The sequence below is a fragment of the Chelonia mydas genome, chromosome 17 (genome assembly GCF_015237465.2).
Source record: "Chelonia mydas isolate rCheMyd1 chromosome 17, rCheMyd1.pri.v2, whole genome shotgun sequence".
Taxonomy (NCBI): domain Eukaryota; kingdom Metazoa; phylum Chordata; order Testudines; family Cheloniidae; genus Chelonia; species Chelonia mydas.
The window spans coordinates 24,989,766-25,011,285 of NC_051257.2; the positions used below are offsets into that span (position 1 = coordinate 24,989,766).

Consider the following 21,520-nt stretch of genomic DNA (forward strand, 5'->3'; position numbering starts at 1 on the left):
AGAGCAGAGCTTTTATTAAAACATCCAATTTTGATTTAAAAATGGTCAGTGATGGAGAATCCACCACGACCCTTGGTGAATTGTTCCAGTAGTTAATGACCCTCACTGTTAAATATGAACACCTTATTTCCAGTCTGAACTTGTCTAGCTTCAACTTCCAGCCATTGGATCATGTTATACCTTCTCTGCTAGACTGAAGAGCCCATTATTGTCTGTTCTTCATGAAGGTACTTATAGACTCTCTCTTTGTTAGACAAAATAAATAGAGCTCCTTGAGTCTATAACTATAAGGAATGTTTTCTAATAATCTTTTATGGCTCTTCTCTGATCCCTCTCCAATTTACTAACATTCTTCCTGAATTATGGACACCAGAACTTATGGACGCAGAAATTATGGATGCAGTACTCCAGTAACAGTTACACCAGTGTCAAATACAGAGATAGAAGAACTTCTCTATTCTATTGGGGGGGAGGGATAGCTCAGTGGTTTGAGCATTGGCCTGCTAAACCCATGGTTGTGAGCTCAATCCCTGAGGGGGCCATTTAGGGATCTGGGGCAAAAATTGGGGATTGGTCCTGCTTTGGGGGGGTTGGATTAGATGACCTCCTGAGGTCCCTTCCAACCCTGATATTCTATGATTCCCGCTCAAGATTCCTATTTATGCATCCAAGAATCGCATTACCCCTGTTCCCCAAAACATTGCACCGGGAGCTTAAGAGCTCCCCATCCCCAAACCTTTTTCAGAGTCACTGCTTCCCAGGATAGTGTCCCCTATCCTGTAAGTATACACTATATTTTTTGTTCCCTAGATGTATACATTTATGTTTAGCTGCATTAAAACACATATTGTCTGCTTGTGCTCAGCTTACCAAGCAGTCCTCTTTACTATTTCTCACTCCCCCAATTTGGGTGTCATCTGCAAACTTTGCAGTGATGATTTTGTTTTCTTCCACATCACTGATAAAGATGTTAAATAGTGTGTGCCTGGGGTCAGACACAATCAGTGACAGAAATAGGAACAAAACCCACTTAGTATCTGTAGTTCAGTCTTGACCTTTAACCCCCTCCCCCCCATGACATGTCCACTCCCTCCTGGGCTTGGTCTGGTTTCATTTTTAGTGTGCACCAAAGGATCCAGCATCCCCCACTCCCCTGGGGTGTGATTCCGCAGTGTGACACACCTCCCTGCCAGCTAGTGGTGCTCTGCATTTAGCCTCCATTTTCTCTGTCAGGTTTCATCCTGTCACTCCTAGTTATATGCTCACGTTTTTTGGGGTGGTCCTTACAAATATTACATTGGGAGTACTTGAGGCCTGATCCTGCAGATACATGAGTAACCTGACTCATGCAGGGCATCCCATTGATATCAGTGGGACTACTTGCTTGAGTAAAGCTGCTCATATGTGTTTGCAGGATTGGCCTTTAGGTAGGTCTGGTGCTTTACTCTCTAAAATCAGATAGGCTGCATAAAATCTCTGTAGTATTAAATTGGGGGCCTCCTACAGTTGGAGAGTGAAGATTAAGTTGGAGCCTGTAGTGGGGCAGTCACCCCGCTCCAGTCAGAAACGGGGTTAAAAGCAGCCAAGGGAGGCTGCTTGGATAGTCAGCCACAGGTGTGGTTGCACCCAATTAGGGCACAGCTGGCTCTGATAAAAGGGCAGGCTGAGCAAGTGAAAGATTCTTGCTCCAGCTGGGGAGCAGAGAGGACCAAGCTGCCTGGGAGATCAAGCCGGGTACGTGAGGCAGAGCAGGGCTAGGGAAGGACAGGCAGAGCTGAGGAGCTCTGTGGCCTAGGGAGTCCCCAGGCTGAGGCCTTGCTAAAGGCCAGGGGAGGTACTAGGGCTGCAGGGAGGCAGCTGGGGCTAGAAAGGCAGCAGGTCCGACCCCTTTTCTGGTGGCCATTACAGACTGCAGTTTGCCCCTGAGAGAAGGGACTAGATGATGACTGGCAGTAGTCACTGAGGCAAGGTGGGTATAAGGGATTGGGGCTCCTCTGGGAGGGGAGACCCAGAGTGGTGGGGGCACTGCTATGGGGCAGCACCCCAAGATAAGGGGTACTGGGAGTGATGTGGGGCCTGAAGGACTACAAGTGGTGGAGATTTAGAGAAAGCAGATACCAGTAGGAAGACACCAGCCAGCAGGAGGCACTCGGAGGCTGGAATCAAGCTAATTCCTGCATGATCATCAAGAGGTGCCGTGCTGGTGTGTCAGCGCTCTGCTACAGAGCCTTTTAATAAAACACAGTTCCAAACAGGATGAGATCAGTATGGAATGTAAGGGCTACACAGCAATTGGTTAACATTCAAGGGAATTCATTGTGGCTAAATATGTAAATAGAGGGTGGTCACTTCTTGCACGAGTTGCAAGGAAACATTAAAGATTTTCTGCACACATTGACACACAAGATTTCATGGAAATCAAACTGCATTCTTATTGGTTTGCTTCTTCCAAAAAATCTTTTGCCTCTAAATTGCTCTGTAAATAATAAACCTGCCAGAATGATCATGTTTGATACTTTTAATGTGATATTGGAGTAATTAGTTTGCGTTATTTTAATTTTTTTACGAGACTTAAGCCCTACATCAGCAACTACTTACAGATATGACTACCAATGGACCACTCAAGTGTGTAAAGCTACTCACATGCATAACTGTTTGCAGGATTAGGGTTTAAGATTGCTGTGGTTGTAACTATGGGGCCACAGACTGCTATTCCCGGAGCTGGATCCTGGACAGACAGTAACCATAATGCTGTTTCTCTCTCTTGGTTCAGAGTCACTTCCACAGCTTTTATGTGAACTGTCCACTCATCCCCTACAGACATGGATGAGATGGCACAGGAAAGCAGCTGGGATAATTCTAGATCAGAAACATGCTCCATTTTCTCCTTGTGTTTCAAGACTACAGTCGCCACATGAGGTTAGGGAACACAGACCCCTTTTGAATTGCAGCAGCGAGTGCCATATCTAAGGGTATGTCTAACCTTAGAGTTTTTGCACTGTAAGTTTCACGGTGACAGGGAACCAGTGAAAGTAAAGTGCTGGTTTGTGTACTCATTCAATTCCTCAGCTGTTAGAGTGTTTACACTACCAGCACTTCCATCGCCTGAGAGCAGCGCTGTAGGGCAGCTATCCCACAGTGCAGCTCTCTATAGGTCTTGTGGGAAGCAGGGGGTGAGCAGAAGGCATTCTGGGTCCCTGCTCAGTGCCCCATGCTGCCCTGCTTCACGTCTCAGGAGCTCCATTACTTCCTGGTTTCTTCATAGCATTTTTTTTTTTAAAACCTCCTGTCTGGCTGCTTTCCCCGCTACATCTACAAACAAAGGGAAAAGGCGCTTCAAACTTCCCAGGGCTTACAGGGGAGAGGGGGAGGTCCGTGTGTCAGAGCAGTGGAGATGCTGGCCAGAGTGCTCACTTTTTGGGAGACAGGCCAGTCCTTGCTTACAGACAGCCCCCCAACCTGAAGCAAATATTCACCAGCAACCACAAAACAAAAACACTAACCCAGGAACCTATCCTTGCAACAAAACCCGTTGCCAACCCTGCCCACATATCTATTCAAGGGACACCATCATAGGACCTAATCACATCAGCCACACTATCAGAGGCTCATTCACTTGCACCTCTCTACCAATGTGATATATGCCATCATGTGCCAGCAATGCCCTTCTGCCATGTACACTGGCCAAACTGGACAGTCTTGACATCTGATCTGTGTCCATTTATTCTTTTGCATAAAGAATTATAACATTCAAAAAACAGTTGGAGAACACTTCAGCCTCCCTGGACACTCAATTACAGACCTTAAAGTTGCAATTATTCAACAAAAAAAATTCAAAAACAGACAAATGAGAAACTGCAGAACTGGAATTAATTTGCAAACTGGACACCATTAAATTAAGGCTTGAATAAAGACTGGGAGTGGATGGGTCATTACACAAACTAAAAACTATTTCCCCATGCTAATTTTCCCCCTACTGTTACTCTCACCTTCTTGTCAACTGTTTGAAATGGGCCATTGTGATTATCACTAAGAGGTTTTTTTTCTTCTGCTGATAATAGCCCACCTTAATCAATTACTCTCGTTAGAGTTGGTACGGCAACCCCCATTTTTCGTGGTCTCTGTGCATGTGTATATATATCTATATCTTCCCACTGTATTTTCCACTGCATGCATCTGATGAAGTGGGCTTCAGCCCACGAAAGCTTATGCTCAAATAAATTTGTTAGTCTCTAAGGTGCCACAAGTACTCCTCGTTCTTTTTGCTAATACAGACTAACACGGCTACGACTCTAAAACTTTTGGAACTGTGGGATATCCTCTGGAGGCCAAACGGCGTTTACACTGCTAGAACGTGTCTTCACTTTCATAGCTGTGCAAAAAGAACAGCGGAAGAGTTGTACGCCTCTTGTGAAGATGGTTTTCTTTTTGTGGTGAAACTTCTGAGTTTCACAGCAAAAAATCATTAACTAATATAGACACTCCCATGGTTTTAGTGCAAAAAGGGGACTTCTGGGGCTTTAAAGGGTAAGTGTAGTCATACCCTAAGTGGAACAGGCCCTCCATTTCTCTTTGGGATCTGGAGATGAAGCCAGGGCCCCTTGCACTAGTTCCAATAGGGTACTACACTACCCAGCTGTGAAATTCTAAGTATTATCTGCCACTCAAAGGGTCACTCCCAGCCTTCCATTTGCTCACCTGACTGAAGAGTTTTTCTTGCCAGCCAATCACTGCCTTCTCTTCATCATCAGGACAATAGTCACCTGAAAGACAAAAGGGTGCTGGTCACTTCTTCACACCTGTGCCTCTTTCCCCCCCAGCAAAGAGCACTGTGCAGCACAACAGTCCTCCCAGCATCCTCTCTTCTGTTTCAACAGCAGGACCTGGAATCCAGAAGCTAGCAGCCTTGCTATACATGGGATTCCCAAGTCACCTGCACCTAATGAACAAGAAGTTTGAGACTCAGCTTCCTGCAGGCCTTTGTGAGGGATAGTGCAGCCATTAGCATCAATGGCAGCAGTGGGGGGGGCAAAAATATTATACCACCAACCCCTCCCAGGACTGGGGAATGAATGAGTGGACTAGATCTGCAAGGGGAGAGTAGAAGTGACACAGACAGGTCAGAGTCTTTCCTTAGCTGTGTAACAAACACTAGCTTAGATAATCAGTTCTCAAGTTATAGGCCACTGAAAACTAAGTAGTTACTGTACCAGCTCCTTCTCATCTTTGCTAGATGCATTAAAGAAGCTACAAATGCAACTCCTTACAAGTCCTGTCCTAATATCATTTTTCCAGGTAAGCAATTGCTGTAGCTGCAACAGGGATGTTAAGAGATAGCAGATGGGGGTGGGTAGAAAACTGTTTGATAGTGGATGGTAGGGAAAGTGTCCCCATGGTTCATGCTATTGAAGTGTTTAGGAACCCCCGACTTAGTTATTCCAAGGGAATTTACTTTTCCTCATTTATGCTCTTTGCTTTCTACAGCTCTCTGGGTTGAGAAGTAAAAACCAGCCAGGGGGTTTCACTTCACATCTGCTCAATAAGCAGCAGCAACCAAGCTAACAGAATGTTAGGAACCATTAAGAGAGGGATAAGACAGAAAATATCAGCATGCCACTATATAAATTCATGGTATGCCCACATTTTGAATACTGTGGGCAGTTCTGGTTGCCCCATCTCAAAAAATATATACTAGAAGTGGAAAAGATATAGAGATGGGCAACAAAAATGACTAAGGGTATGGAATAGCTTCCCTATGACAAGAAATCTAAAAGACTGGGATTTTTCAGCTTGGAAAAGAGATGAGTAAGGGGGAATATGACAGAGGTCTATAAAACGGTGTAGTGAAAATGAGTAAGGAAGTGTTATTTACCCCTTCACATAACACAAGAACCGGGCTTCACCTAATGAAATTAATAGGCAGCAGGTTTAAAATAAACACACGACCCACACTCAACCTGTGGAAATTGTTGCCCAGGGGTGTTGTTAAGGCCATAATTATAATGGGGTTCAAAAAAGAAGTAGATAAATTCATGGAAGATAAGTCTATTAGCCAAGATGGTCAGGGATGCAACCCCATCTCTAGCCTCTTACTCCCAGGGCTCCTGTACAGCGGCAGAAACCAGAGATGGCCATTGCGAGGTGGGTCCCCACCAGAACAGACGCTGGCCAGGAGACACCTACTTGCCGCTGGGTGGGAGCTGAAGGCGGCCAGGCTGACGAGCTCCTTCCCCTGCCGGCCAGCGGGCTGCGGGAGCTGCTGCAGGAGGAGGCTGGTGGAAGTGACCCTCTGGAGGTGAGCCCTGGCAGGGGAGAGGAAAAGGCAGGGGTCACCCGGCAGCCAGGGAGCGGAGGGGCAGCTACTGTCTGCTGGGGGCGAGAGGGGCCGCCTGCCCCAGGGGCAACGATCCCGGGGCTCTGCGGGGGGGAACAGAGGCCGCCTGCTTGGGCCCCACCCCAGGGGCACCAGCCCGCTGTGCGGCGGCGGCAGCACCCCGCAGGGGCTGGGCCGGGCTCGGTTCCCCCCCCCAGCCTGGGGCTTGGCTCTTCTTTCCCCCCCCCCCCCCCCGGGCCTGGGCTCGGCTCTCTTCCCCCCCCCCCCCCCGGGCCTGGGCTCGGCTCTCTTTCCCCCCCCCCCCCCGGGCCTGGGCTCGGCTCTCTTTCCCCCCCCCCCCCCCGGGCCTGGGCTCGGCTCTCTTTCCCCCCCCCCCCCCGGGCCTGGGCTCGGCTCTCTTTCCCCCCCCCCCCCGGGGCCTGGGCTCGGCTCCTTCTTTCCCCCCCCCCCCCCGGCCTGGGCTCGCTCTCTTTCCTTCCCCCCCCCCCCCCCCGGGCCTGGGCTCGGCTCTCTTCCCCCCCGGGCCTGGGCTCGGCTCTCTTCCCCCCCCCCACCCCCCCCCCGGGCCTGGGGCTCGGCTCTCTTCCCCCCCCCCCCCCCCCGGGCCTGGGCTCGCTCTCTTCCCCCCCCCCCCCCCCGGGCCTGGGCTCGGCTCTCTTCCCCCCCCCCCCCCCCCCCGGGCCTGGGCTCGGCTCTCTTCCCCCCCCCCCCCCCCCGGGCTCTGGCCTCCGGCGCTCTTCTTCCCCCCCCCCCCCCCCCCCCCGGGCCTGGGCTCGGCTCTCTTCCCCCCCCCCCCCCCCGGGCCTGGGCTCGGCTCTCTCTTCCCCCCCCCCCCCCCCCGGGCCTGGGCTCGGCTCTCTTCCCCCCCCCCCCCCCCCCGGGCCTGGGCTCGGCTCTCTTCCCCCCCCCCCCCCCCGGGCCTGGGCTCGGCTCTCTTCCCCCCCCCCCCCCCCGGGCCTGGGCTCGGCTCTCTTCCCCCCCCCCCCCCCCCGGGCCTGGGCTCGGCTCTCTTCCCCCCCCCCCCCCCCGGGCCTGGGCTCGGCTCTCTCCCCCCCCCCCCCCCCCGGGCCTGGGCTCGGCTCTCTTCCCCCCCCCCCCCCCCGGGCCTGGGCTCGGCTCTCTTTCCCCCCCCCCCCCCCCCCGGGCCTGGGGCTCGGCTCTCTTCCCCCCCCCCCCCCCCCCGGGCCTGGGCTCGGCTCTCTTTCCCCCCCCCCCCCCCCCCGGGCCTGGGCTCGGCTCTCTTTCCCCCCCCCCCCCCCCCCGGGCCTGGGCTCGGCTCTCTTCCCCCCCCCCCCCCCCCCGGGCCTGGGCTCGGCTCTCTTCCCCCCCCCCCCCCCCCCCGGGCCTGGGCTCGGCTCTCTTCCCCCCCCCCCCCCCGGGCCTGGGCTCGGCTCTCCCCCCCCCCCCCCCGCCCCGCCCCCGCCCCCGCCCCCGCCGCCTGGGCTCGGCTCTCTTCCCGCCCCCGCCCCCGCCGCCTGGGCTCGGCTCTCTTCCCCCCCCCCGCCGCCGCCGCCTGGGGCTGGGCTCGGCTCCCCCACTCCTGAGCGTCAGGCCCCGCCCCGGGGAGCCTGGCCGGGCCCTGACCGGATGCGCAGGTTCCGCACGGGGTCGCGGGACCGATACACCGCCCCGCCGGTCTCCGCGCTCCAGCCCGGCTCCTCCATGGGCCCGCGGCGAGCCGGCTCTGCGCGTCCCGCCGTAAAGCGCGTCTGCGTCACCATGGAGATGAGCGGGGCTTCCCACGTGCCCGCCCATGAGCACGCGCGGGGTCTGTCTCCGCGCTGAGCGTCTCCGGGCTGGGCGGGAGGCGGCGTTCGGGGCGGGCAGAGCTGTGCCCCGAGGTCAGGGGGGAGGGCTGCTCCGCCCCCCCGTCCTGCCCCGCCCCCCTCGGTCCTGCCCCGAGCGAGACTCTGCTAAAGGAGCAGCCACACCCCCATCATCTCACCGCTGGGGAAACTGCGGCAGAGAGGGGGCCGTGGCTTAGCCAAAGTCACTCAGCAGCCCAGTGGCATCGGTGCTGGAATTATGGGCGATGAGGGTGCAACAGTAAATCAACAGGTTTGATTTACAGGGTTTATAGTTTAATAGCTTTCAGCACCCCCACTGAGCAGTTCCCGTCCAGTGCCCTGACTGCTCCCCCACCCGGCTTCCCCTTCGCCTGCTTCTGGTCGCACCTCGTGCTGTCCCCTATCAAAGGGTCTGGGGGAGCCTGTCCTATGGAGGAAGGCCCCCATCTGGCACTGGGGGGCATGAAAGCTGAAGCTGGAGGATTTAGGGCCCTCATAAATAGACTTGGCAGAATTACACACACCTATCTATCTGTATGTGGGTATAAAAACGTTAATAGATCATGCTTAAAAATAAACACATTTTTATTGATTTAAATTTTCACACGTGGGAATTTGAGGGTCACACAAACAACTATTGACAGTAACTACTGAGATTCAAAAACGTACTTGTTAAAACACAAATTGTCATCATGGGACTAATGAATTCTCAAACAAGAATTCCTCTTGTATCTGTAAATTTAGATAATCATCAATGGAAGTATTTTTTTGTTGGTATGTATGTGTATGGTGAAATTATTGTATGCAGTGTTGGTTTAGCCATGTCAGTCCCAGGATATTAGGGAGGCAAGGTAGGTGTCACCATCTCCTGGGGTGATTTCTTGAGGCACCACAGCTTCTCCTAAGGTGACCAGACAGCAAGTGTGAAAAATTGGGACAGGCGGTGGGGGGGTAATAGGCGCCTATATAAGACAAAGCCCCAAATATCAGGATTGTCCCTAGAAAATTGGGACATCTGGTCACCTAGCTTCTCCTGACTGACCCTCCTTAGTTTGCTATCAGTCAGATCAGTTCCTGGACCCTCACCTTCAAATTAATCCTGTCAGTCCTTCACTTTTTGGGCTTGCTGTCGCTTTCCTGACTGTTTTCTTGGAAGCAGTCTAGCGCCATGTTGTCACCAGCTTGCTGTCCCAGGCCTTTCTGTAGCTGCATTCTCCTCTTTATAGCAAGTCCAGTTTCCTCTATTGAGTGCAGTTGTGAGTGCCTGCCTCCAGGATTGGTATCTCTGTCTGCTGTGTGATCAAGCTGCTTGCTTGTAAATAGGAGACTTAATGCATGCATCATGGCCTCTCTCTATGCTGACCCACATCTACGAGTAGTGGATGTTGCCAAAAAAAAAAAAAAACAAAAAAAAAAAAAACACACCTCTGATGCACTTCATCTCGTTAAGGAGTCATGGGCTCCTGTTCTCCTGAAGACTGTTCAAAACTGCTTCAGAAAGGGAGGGTTTGTATGAACAACAGAAAATGCTGGCTTGGTGGACATTAACGTGCTGGCCGATGTTTCAGTTCCTGACCGTCTAACAGCAAAGGAATTTGAGGCCATTGTTGAGTTTGACAGTCATTTGGAGATGGAAGGTGAGTTCACTGATGCCAAATGTGCAGACGGTAGAGGTTGTCAGGTGCCTACAGGCTGAGGCACAAGTGGACAGTGGATGGGACGACGAACCTGCGCTACGGGCAGTGGACGTTTTCTGCAGAATATGCCAGAATCATGGCTTTGAGAGTGGTTATGAGGCTGCACGCAAAATTGAGAAGGATTTACAGTTGGAGGTGGCAAACTGTATGAAGAAGATACCAGTGGACAAATGGTGTTCTTAAAGTTTTTTGTATATGAAATACAGTAAAATTTTGTGCTGCTTTACTCTGTGACACACATGAGGAACACTGTAGGCTGAACTGCACTGTATTTACAGTTAGACACACATAGTAAGTTTTCTTGGGTGCTTTTTAAATGCTTGTCATGATAGAACTGTGTGCCACTGTAGTCTTTGTGACCTATGGCAACCTAAGATTTCCTAAATCTGCTCTAAGCATTGTGGTACACTATACAATATATCCATTTATCCAATATATCCATAAGCTTATGCTCAAATAAATTGGTTAGTCTCTAAGGTGCCACAAGTACTCCTTTTCTTTTTGCGAATACAGACTAACACAGCTGTTACTCTGAAACATTTCCCAGTATGTAGGAGTCACCTCAAATGCTTAAACATTATAACAAACAAACAAAAAACCCTAGGAAATGCATTTATTTTATAAATACATTGTGAAACAGTTAAGATTGCAATACGCCTAACACATCTCACAAAGAGAAATGAAAGCAAGGAAATGAAAATCTAAAAAACTGAATAGAATGTATGTGATATAGCTTGACTTTAGCAAAGCTTTTGATACGGTCTCCCACAGTATTCTTGCCAGCAAGTTAAAAAAATATGGATTGGATGAATAGACTATAAGGTGGATAGAAAGCTGGCTAGATTGTTGGGCTCAACGGGTAGTGATCAATGGCTTGATGTCTAATTGGCAGCCAGTATCAAGCAGAGTGCTCCAGGGGCAGGGGTGAAAGTAAGGCGGTATGGGCCAGTACGGCGTATGGGTAAAAAGTAGCTGCCAATACCAGCCCTACCGCTGACTTTGAAGTGCTGCCTGCCCCACTCTTTTGCCCCCCACCCCCCGTCACCAACAGGGGGGAGGAGAGTAGTAGCTTCCACAGGGCCACAATTTAAAAGGGCCCGGGCCCTTTAAATTGCCATTCCACCACCCTCATAGTGAAAAAGTTTTTCCTAATATCCAACCTAAACCTCCCCCACTGCAACTTGAGACCATTCCTCCTTGTTCTATCATCTGCTACCACTGAGAACAGTCTAGATCCATCCTCTTTGGAACCCCCTTTCAGGTAGTTGAAAGCAGCTATCAAATCCCCCCTCATTCTTCTCTTCTGCAGACTAAACAATCCCAGCTCCCTCAGCCTCTCTTCATTAGTCATGTGCTCCAGCCCCCTAATCATTTCTGTTGCCCACCGCTGGACTCTTTCCAATTTTTCCACATCCTTCTTTTTTCCCCCCTTCTTCCAGCGATTGGATCTGGTTATGCCTCTCTCAGCTAGATTAAAGAGCCATTTAATATCCAGTATTTTCCCTCCATGAAGGCACTTAAACAGTGCAATCAACTCACATCTCTATCTTCTTTTCTATAAGCTAAACAGAATCAAGCTCTTTCAATGTCTCATTATGAGGCATGTTCTCCATCCCTCAAATATGGCTCTTTTCTGCACCCTCTCCTGTTTTTTTACCCTAATTCTTGAAACATGGACACCAGAACTGAATTATGTTTTTTATCATGGGCATGTAGTGGCTTGGAGTGGTTCCCCCCTGTCAGCATCAGAGGGAAGCCACTCCACCCCACTATGCAAAGCTGATCAACAGGGAATTAGCAAAAAACAGTCAGTGTGTTTCAGCAGGATCCCTGCTCACCCAGTAGTGGGATTCCTTGCAATTGTTAGGGTCCTGTCCTGGGACCTGATAGAATAGGGTGGGTGGGTCCAGGTCTGCCTATCAGGTCCCAGGACAGGACCCTAACAATTGCAGGGAATCCCACTACTGGGTGAGCAGGGATCCTGCTGAAACACACTGACTGTTTTTTGTTTTTTTACACTGACTGTAGCTTCAGCAAATACAACCAGACTAATGCTTGGTTTCCCTAGGCTACTTCCTACCTGTTCATAGGGTATCATCACTCACAGGCCCTCAGGCTCCTTGGTAGCCAGCCATTCAAGCAGCTCCTTGGGGTAGTCACCCAGTGGAAGGAATTGGTACAACTCAGTCCCTGATTCAGAAAACAGCACATGTGACTCCCCTTCAACTGAGCTGGAGGACCCACCTCTTATACTTCCTGTTCCAACCCTCCACTTCTGGTACAAGGGGCGGGCCCATCCTGGCTCCACCCACCTGGTTTAAGTAGGTAAGAACCTCAGAGGGGTTTGGAGCCTGTTCAGTCTGATCCACCAGGTACCTGCTGAATTCTAGGCACAGCAAACACTAGGTTAACATGGCAGAATTTATTTCCCACCTAGGACTTTGTCCTTTAGAATCACTGGAGACACTGAGGTTTGTCCTTTTCCTCCGTCCCTCCCTCCTTTTTCTTCTTCTCTTGTGTCTTTTGTCCTTTTCTCCTGCTCCCTCCCTCCACTGGGTAGGAGGGAGTTGCTCTCCAGGTCTCATTGTTGGAGACCCTCACAAAGAAATGGGTCTGGAATAGTGATCCCCCCAGTGACCTGGACCATCCTTTGTAGGGTAACAAGATGTCCTGATTTTATAGGGACAGTCCCAATTTTCAGGGCTTTGTCTTATATAAGATCCTGTAAGCCCCTGTCCTAATTTTTCATATTTGCTATCTGGTCACCCTAATCCTTTGGGACATCTGGTGAGAGCCCTCAGCCTCTCACCTCTGAGTCTCAATGTTGATTGGCCAAGCAGAGAGCTATTGACAAGGAGAAAACTCAGATCCTTGTTCTCTCTCTCTCTCTCTCTCTCTTTTTATTTTTAAACCCAGCAAGTAAGTCCTAACCAATCATGTATGTGATTAATCTTGCTGCTTCTCCATTAATTGTCTCTGCGCAGTTCATGGTTCTCTCTAATATTCTAGTTCACACCTGCTTGGTTCCAGGATGGCCAGGTTCCTGAGGATGTTCAGGAAGAAGGCTCTGCAGGTGGCCCTAGAGCCTGAGGGAGGCAGCTGCCATCTTCCCCAGGAGTAGAGCAGCCCCTCTGTCCCTGCTGGTGGGGAAGCAGCTCTCGGCCTGGCCTTCTGTAGGAGGAAACCAGCTCCTGGTGCAGGCGCTGAGGGAGAGAGGCACTGGCGAGGCCCAAATGGAGCTGGCCCAGGATGCAGCTGGGCAGGCGGGACCAAGCCCAGGAGGGGAGCCAGGCAGGGTGGCTCTGGGGCTTCTTGTGTGGGAAGCACTGGCACCAGGAACCCAGCCCTGATTCCCAGCAGGAGACATTGCCGTGCCTGGTCATTGAGGACATTCCAGCCTCCCCAGGGCAGGAGGTGGAGGATCCCTGTCCCAGCACCAGCAGCTCAGTCCACTCCCCATGGGACAGCAGCAGATCCTGGGAGTCTGAGGAGGTAAGGAGCAGTGGGAGCTGCTGCCACTTGGGTCCCTGATTCCCCGGGGGGGCAGGCACCTCTTAGGGAGTCCAGGATAGTGAGAGGGGCTCACTGATACAGGCTCTTGAAGCTGCTGGGGGCCGAACGCATCCTTAAGAGGGGGGAGTGTGGGGCCTGCTCTGCCCTGGGTCTTTGAGGTGGGAAGGGGGGATATTAACACTGCTCTCCCCACCACGCCCCTGTCCTTCCCCTGAGTGGCAACAGGATTCACTCTGTCCCCTTCTCTCCCTGGTGCAGGGACCCCCAGGAACTCATTAGAGGAGATGGAGAAAGGGGTGGACATGGCCACAGAGGAAGCTGCCCTCCAGGTCCTGCTGGAGCAGCTCCAAGGCAGAGAACAGGTACAAACATTTCCCAGCTGGGCTGGAACCAACATTGTCCTGCCCCTTCCCAGCATCCCGACCCCCTGCAGGGGGTCATGTACCAGCTGATCCACCACCCCAATAGGGATTTATCCCACCTGATCCGGGACCCCCAGGATGGGATGTTTGTTTCACACAATCTGGTGTCCCCTCCCCAGTTCCTGACCCTGCCTGTGCAGGAATCATGAGTGATTTTTGAGAATGAGGGGATTTTCACTGTCCCCCCTCGAGGCCTGAGCCCTGGAGCTGGTGTGGATGAGGAATCCCATTGTACTTGTGCTAAAGCTCAATGGATCAACGCATTTTTCCATGGATTTCTGGAAGATAAATGCACTATTGAAATTCGACCCATATCCTATGTCGAGATTGGAGGAGTTGCTGGAAAGATCAGTGGCCACCAAATATATCTCCCCTTTGTCAGGTCAAGAGTGGGACTGGCAGATTCCTTTGATACCTGAGTCTGTGGTGTTTAGATGCTGCTTGTAATTTTTAGAACTGGGAGCACTGGCTGTTGGGAGTCTGAAAGGACAGAAAACAGGAAGCAGGGGGGGAGTTGAGGAGGCGGAGTGAGAACTATACAGGGTGCAGCAGCAGCTTGGTAAAGAAGTTTCCACTTTAAAAATAAAGTCCTGTTGAAGTTTGTTAGTAACTTGTCTGGTTGCTAGAACAGGGTCACAGGAAAAGACCTTATTCTCCATCCCATTTGGCCAATACTAATTCAAGATCAGGGCCGACCTTAGTGATGGGCAACGTGGGCGACCACCTAGGGTGCTGTGGTTGGAAGGTGCTGTGATCAAGATGCAAGGGGTTTGGGCTCCCTCTTGCTGCCTGCGGGGCATGGCCCAGCACAGCAAGAATGCCAGCCTGCTTGCTCTCGAGTGGAGGCCCCTGCTTGCCATCCCACCTGGTTTCCCAGCCTTGCTCTTAGTCCCATCTCCGCACTCTGCGAACTGGTGGGCTCTCCCCCCCGCACTCTCGCACCTTCTGGGACTGTCCCAAGCCCGGGCTGTTCCTCCTTCCCGCCAGCAGGCCAGTGAACTCTGTCCCCGTGCAGCGCAGCCGGCTGCGGCCCAGGAGGAAACGCTGCTCACAAGGGCCCCACACCCAGCCCGGACAGCAGCAGGACCCAGGTCCAGCCTTACAGGTAAGTGATGTGGTCAGGGGGGCACCAGGGTAAGCCTGGGGTGTAAGGATTTAGTAGGGGCCTTGGGACAATGGGGTGAGGAGGAAGCACGGCCCAGCAGTGATGGGGGGCTGTGGGGGGAGACCCAGGGAGGCAGCAGAGACCTGGGGGCAATGAGCAGCCAGGGAGCCCCAAGAGGGAGCGAGGCCTAGGGGCACCAAAATACAAGATCACCCAGGATGCCATTTTCCCTAAGGCCAGCCCTGTTCTAAAGAGCTAAGGTCGGGGAGGTGATATCTTTTCTTGTACCAACTTCTGTTGGGGAAAGAGACAAGCTTTTGAGCTGTACAGAACTTCTTTCTCCTAAGGAGCTGTAAGCCTGAGACTTGTTTTATTTCTGTAATTTTTTGTAATCTCACAGATGTTAACTAATTATTTGTCTAATTTTAAATAATGCTCTTCTTGCTCCTGGGGTTATTTTCTTTGGGGAAACATATTTCCTCAAAACTTTAAAGGCTTTGTAAAGATAAGGCCTTTGTCTGCAGTCATATTGTAAGGTCTAAAGCCTAAGGCCTTCGTCCCAAGCAGCAGCCATTAGCTGAGAAGCAGGAAGTCACATCCTCACAGTCCATCTAAATTACATGAGAACGATGTAATATCAGGCTGTTAAGAAGGAGACCCCGTCTTAACGGCCCCCACTATCACCAGATAAAGAAACAGATCTTAAGATGGTTAAAGAAAACTTAAAAAGAAAAGGAGTACTTGTGGCACCTTAGAGACTAACCAATTTATTTGAGCATAAGCTTTCGTGAGCTACAGCTCACTTCATCGGATGCATACTGTGGAAAGTGTAGAAGATCTTTTTATACACACAAAGCATGAAAAAATACCTCCCCTCACCCCACTCTCCTGCTGGTAATAGCTTATCTAAAGTGATCACTCTCCTTACAATGTGTATGATAATCAAGTTGGGCCATTTCCAGCACAAATCCAGGTTTTCTCACCTCTCAGCAGGAGAGTGGGGTGAGGGGAGATATTTTTTCATGCTTTGTGTGTATAAAAAGATCTTCTACACTTTCCACAGTATGCATCCGATGAAGTGAGCTGTAGCTCACGAAAGCTTATGCTCAAATAAATTGGTTAGTCTCTAAGGTGCCACAAGTACTCCTTTTCTTTTTGCGAATACAGACTAACACGGCTGCTACTCTGAAAGAAAACTTAGTTTGATAGCATTCTGTCTGTCAAGAGAACAGGAGTACTTGTGGCACCTTAGAGACTAACAAATTTATTAGAGCATAAGCTTTCGTGGGCTACAGCCCACTTCATTGGATGCATAGAATGGAACATATAGTAAGAAAATATATATATACATCTGTCTGTCAAGAAATGAGTTCTCAATAGTTGTGGTTGTGAAATCCTCATTCCTTTCATTATGGTTCCCACTTCTCTATTGTTTATCTGTATGGTCTCTGTCTGGTTCTTTAATTGTTTCTGTCTGCTGTATAATTAATTTTGCTAGGTGTAAGTTAATTAGGGTAGTGGGGTATAATTGGTCAGAGAATTATGTTACAGTATGTTCGGATTGGTTAGATAGATTCAGTAAAATGATTGGTTAAGGCAGGGCTGGTTCTAGGTTTTTTGCCGCTCCAAGGAAACGCCCCCCCCCCCCGCACTTTTTTTTTTTTTTTGGCTTTTACACATGTTTGCACTTTGCAATTTTTGTTTTGGTTTGGGTTTTTTTGACTGTTTAAAATTTTTAAAAAAATGAAAACAGAGAATTTGTAGTAAGTGAAATAAAACAATTTCCTACTAGTGTACTCATTTAGTTTTAACAAAATCACAATTGCAAATAATTTGGGTTCAACTATACACTGTAATGAAAAACGTTAGTGTCTTCCAGTGCGCCCAGTTTCTCATAAATTAAAAGAATTTATATGAACTGAATTTTTCTGGTTTTTATACTTGCGTAGTCTTTTAATAATTCAGTGAAATTTAATTTTTTTGCAGTGGTACTTTCAATTGAAATTAATATGAGTCCTGACAAACAATTTTGAGAAATGGTGGACCTCAAATAATTTTTTAGTAATTTCAGTTTTGAGAAACTGCGCTCACCAGAAGCCACTGATAGTGGTAATGTTAAAAGAAAGTGTAATGCTATAGCAGTGTTTAGAGTGAAAAAATAATTTCTTGCTATAAATTCTAATACTTTTAGAGGAGAAGTTTTAGGACTTATTAGCTCAGATAAAGCTATTAATTCATCATACAATTCTACTCCATCAATGTCAGCAGCATTATCAGTACTGAGCGCTAAATGTAGGTCTTGGCAGTGCTTCATGATGTCTTCTTTGGAAAACGGATTTTTAATATTTCAGATATCATATAAAAATTCAAAAGTTTCACAATGACCGTACAACTGATAAAATCTTTCTTCAATGGAAGTTATAGTTACATCCAAAATACAATAGAAACATTCAACTTTAAACCTTCCTTTTGGATTGAGAATAGGATCATCATGAGCCTCATAACAAAACTGTCTTGTTTTTTTTCGAGGACGAATGAATTGTTGAGGTGCAAACATCGGTTCAAAATCAAGATCCTGAAATCTGCTATTGTTGTTGCTTCTTTGACAGTTTCTTCAAATCCTTCATCTGAACAGTATTTTTTTAAATATTCCAGCATTTTATTCAAAATCGTCTTTGCCTCGGTTATGTCATGGTTATGTTCTGCATAACTTTGCTGGTCAAATTAATTTGATTTAGAATATTATGCCAAATAACTGTGCAACATGAAAATTGAAACTGCATCATTTTCTGAGCCAATGTTTCAGCTTCATGTCAAAATGAAGGATCATACAACAAGTCCTGGCTTATTTCGAATAGTGCATTGTAAATCTCTCCTGATGAATATCGGAATGGTCTAATAACATCTATCCTGCTTTCCCATCTAGTTTGACTTAGAGGTTTAAGTTTGAAATTTTGTTCAAGATGCTTCTTCAAAACTTCAAAACTGCCCAACAGTGTGTGGAAGCACTAATGAAGTTGTAAATTGCTTGCACTGTGGTAAAATATGAAATGGCATCTTTAGATGATTTGGTGGCATCACTGATAACCAGATTGAGCGAATGTGCATGGCAAGGAATGAAAAAAGCTCGATTATTTAAATTCAGTATTCTTTGCTGTACACCTGCGTGTCGTCCTCGCATGTTTGAGCCGTTATCGTACCCTTGGCTGCGCATATTTTCTAAAGGTATTCCATAGTGTTCCAATCTCTGTAGAATTACATCTGTGAGAGCTTTCCCAGTAGTTTTGTTCACTGGTATAAATTCTAGAAACTGTTCACGAATTTTCACTTCTGCATTTTCATCAGTTTTCACAAATCATAAAACTATTGACATTTACTCGGTTTTGCTCAGATCCTGAGTACAATCAACTATAATTGAGTAATATTTGGCATGTTTCAAATCCGATAAAATTTCATTACGCACTCCATTAGAAATTAATTGTATTATCTCATTTTGTGTATTTTTACCCAAATAATGGGTGTGAATCTCTCCATCTTTCACTCTTCGTACATGCTCAGCCATAACACTATCAAATTTGGCCAATAACTCAGCCAATTTCAAGAAATTTCCATTGTTATTCTCATATAAAATATCTGAGGATTAACGGAATGCGAGGCACCGTACGGCAAGGAAACTAATGATTGCCAGTAAATGTTCCAACACAGCTTGCAAACATAGAATTTCTGAATTTAGTAGATGTTGCTGTACCGCATTGATTTTTGTACTGGGACATAATCTGTTTGATAGCTCAATCCAATTTGTCAACGAGCGTAAATTATTTTTTGATGTTTCATGTTCTTTCAAATGCTGATGCAAATTTCACCAGTCATTAAAACCTGCAGTTGCCAGAAGAATGTCCGAGTTACAGAACAGTTTGCAGCAAAAACAAAAAACTACATCTTTGGTCTGTGAATACACTAACCACAATCTATTAATTTGTTCCCCATTTTTCATTTTTTTCTTCATACTGGATAGCATAAATCGACAATTTGACTCATTAAATGGATATTCAAATGTAGGATCTAGTTTTGAAGGACCTTTTTTCACAATAATCATTCACATTGCATCAGTAATTATTGTCAGCCATGTACTTGGATCCGATCCTATGTCAGTCTCGCCATCTTTCAATATTTTGTTCTTCAGTTTTAGATTTGGATAACAGTTCTTCATTTATGGACTCTTTAGCTGAAGAAGTAAATCTTTGGATGGTTTGTGATTGTTCGTCTTTATCAGTTAGCGTAGATAATCTTTGGTCAGATTGTTGTTCATCTTTATCAGTTGATAAAGATAATCTTTGGTTCAACTGGTCTTCATCAGTTGATGAATTATCACTTTCCATGCATTGCGTAGAGCTTTCTCCTTGATTGTCGACTTTTTAAAAATACTTATATGAAGTACGAGATAGTTTTTCTTATTCTTTTTGCCGTTTCTCTCTTTGTTGCGGTAGGCAGCACTGGAAAGTTGTTTTCGTTTTTGTCCCGGCATTTTAGCCCTATAACCACTGGCACCAATGTGACATGGAAATTGGGGCAAATGGCGCCGATAGGGTGGCACAGTACACACAAGTAATTGTGATTCCTGATTTAATTAATCAATAACCCTTAACATTAACACATTTACGCACGTTCACATTGAGTGACCATGTCACGACGTGACGTGATATTATTCACGTCACACTCCTATTGCACTACTGTACTTGGCCATAGGTAAGGCGCTAGTCATTAAGGGCGAGAGAGCTCCCTACGAGCTGGGACACACACTGGACCCAGCCCTGCCTGGCATTTTCCCAGCACTGAGGCCACCCAGCTGGGACTCGGAGCCTGAGGGACATGCAATGGAGAGAGCTTTAGGGCTGGGCTTCGGCCAAGGAAGAGGCGCTGGACTGGCTGGACGGATGCTGCCCCTCTCTGCCCGGTCGCTCGCCCTCTATAAGGGGGAGGCAGGAGGAGACCCCAGGCACTGGCATGCTGTGTGGGGCTGGGGAGGGACGCGGCAGCCTCTGGGACTCCAGCAGGCAGAAGCTCCCCAGGTGTCCTGGGGACCATCCCGCCCAGCCCGGCTCTTACCTTGCTGTGGATCTGGCCTGAGGTGGACACTTTCTGGACGAGTTTCTGGGGGCCCTCATGCTCCCCCTTGCTGTCCGAGGACTCATCTCCTGCCGCCGGGGCCTGGGGCTGCTGCTGGATCCTGGCCTCGCTCATCCTCGCCTCGGCCCCGGCCATCTTCTCAGACTCCTGCCGAGAGAGAACACATGAGTTCGGCTCAGCCCGGGCTGCCACTCCCCTCCCCTCCACAGGCAGGAGGCAGCGCAGGGGAGAGGAGGAGGAGGCGGCGGCAGGGACACGCAAGGAGGAGCCCACAGCCGGCGCTGGAGGAGCGGCCCACCTGGCCGCCATGGTCCGCCACCACCCCTTGCGCTCTGCAGCCGGGGCAGGGCCGCGCTACCAGCGGCCGCCTGAGGGGGTGTGGCCGCTGCCCGTGGGAGAGTGGTGGGGACATGCTCCCCACTGAGTCGGTTCCCTCTGCCCCACCGCACAGCCCTGGCGGCACCCGGTCAGAGCAACAGGCTGGTTACCACCCCCGGAGCGGTCAGGATCCAGCCCAGGACGCTGCCTCAGGTCGGAGCTGTGGCCCCAGCATTATGCCGCCCTTGGTAATTTGCCGCCCCAAGCTCCTGCTTGCTTTGCTGGTGTCTAGAGCTGCCCCTGGGTTAAGGTATAGCTAAGCAGGACTCAAGTTTCGCTATATAAACTGGGGTCCAAGAAGGAGACCAACTGGGAAGAGAAGAATAAGAAGAGGGAAAGACCTGGAAGAAGAAGAACTCACCCCCAAGACTCAGCCTAAGATCAGAGCTGTTAAGAATCCTCTGCAGCAACTAGGACCCAGACAAGACCAACCTTGCCTGGCCAACAGGTAAAGTCCGCCTGCATGACCAGGATTGGTGAGCATTGTATGCTTAATGTTTATTCTGCTTGGTAATTGTTAATAAATAGAGAATCAGGATATTACTGTGTAAGGCTCTTTCACTGGTAAAAGGTCCTGCACACCTGCAGAAGTAGTATACACCCGGAGCTCCACATATTGGGAAAGGGTGTGGGTACTTAAATTGATCAGGTTAGTTACACCCTGAGCCCTACAAATTGGGTACGGGTAGCCCTGAGCCCTACGGATTGGGTAACGGTAGGTGCTTTTCATCTGGAGCCCTATGAATTGGGAAAAGGTGGGGGTGCCTAAATTAACCAGGTTACACCTGGAGCCCTATGGACTGGGAAAAGGTGGGGTGCCCTATTGTGTGCAGGTAACAAATTGGTAGAGAATGCAGGCAGCCTAAGGTCATTTGGACCAAATCAATAGAGCCTCACACAGTGAATAGTCGTACAAAGGTAAGAACAGCAGAAAGGGTTGCTACCTGCTTGACAGAATGAACACTCTGAAGCTTCAGGAGGGAATAAAGAAAAGGAACCAGGAGGGGTAGGGGTTAGTTGAGGAACCCACCCTCCTTGCTAGCACAACGGGGTCCATGCCCATGGGAACAAGATTCCTTCCAGGAGTCTGCTTTTAAGGTGTTTGAAGCATTCTGTAAGTGCATGAAGCCAAAACCAAAGAAAAAGGCTATAAAAGC

The 21,520-nt window shown here is 49.1% G+C and overlaps 1 protein-coding gene across 6 annotated transcripts in view; it reads right to left on the bottom strand.

Moving 5' to 3' along the window:
- MKS1 (MKS transition zone complex subunit 1) overlaps positions 1 to 20,650 on the bottom strand; it is a 40,251-nt gene extending 19,601 nt beyond the window's left edge. For 2 of the 6 annotated variants that reach the window (XM_037880373.2, XM_037880374.2), the window contains exons 1-3: positions 7,919 to 8,123; positions 6,184 to 6,302; positions 4,699 to 4,763 (exon numbers count right to left, since the gene is read on the bottom strand). In XM_037880373.2, the coding sequence (XP_037736301.1) occupies positions 4,699 to 4,763; positions 6,184 to 6,302; positions 7,919 to 8,055 (321 nt within the window). In that variant the 5' untranslated portion in view covers positions 8,056 to 8,123. Of the gene's footprint in view, positions 1 to 4,698; positions 4,764 to 6,183; positions 6,303 to 7,918; positions 8,142 to 19,964 lie in introns of those variants that run through there. The other 4 variants (XM_043530916.1, XM_037880375.2, XM_037880372.2 and 1 more) reach the window with 4 other exon arrangements.
- Positions 20,651 to 21,520: the final 870 nt, after the last annotated feature.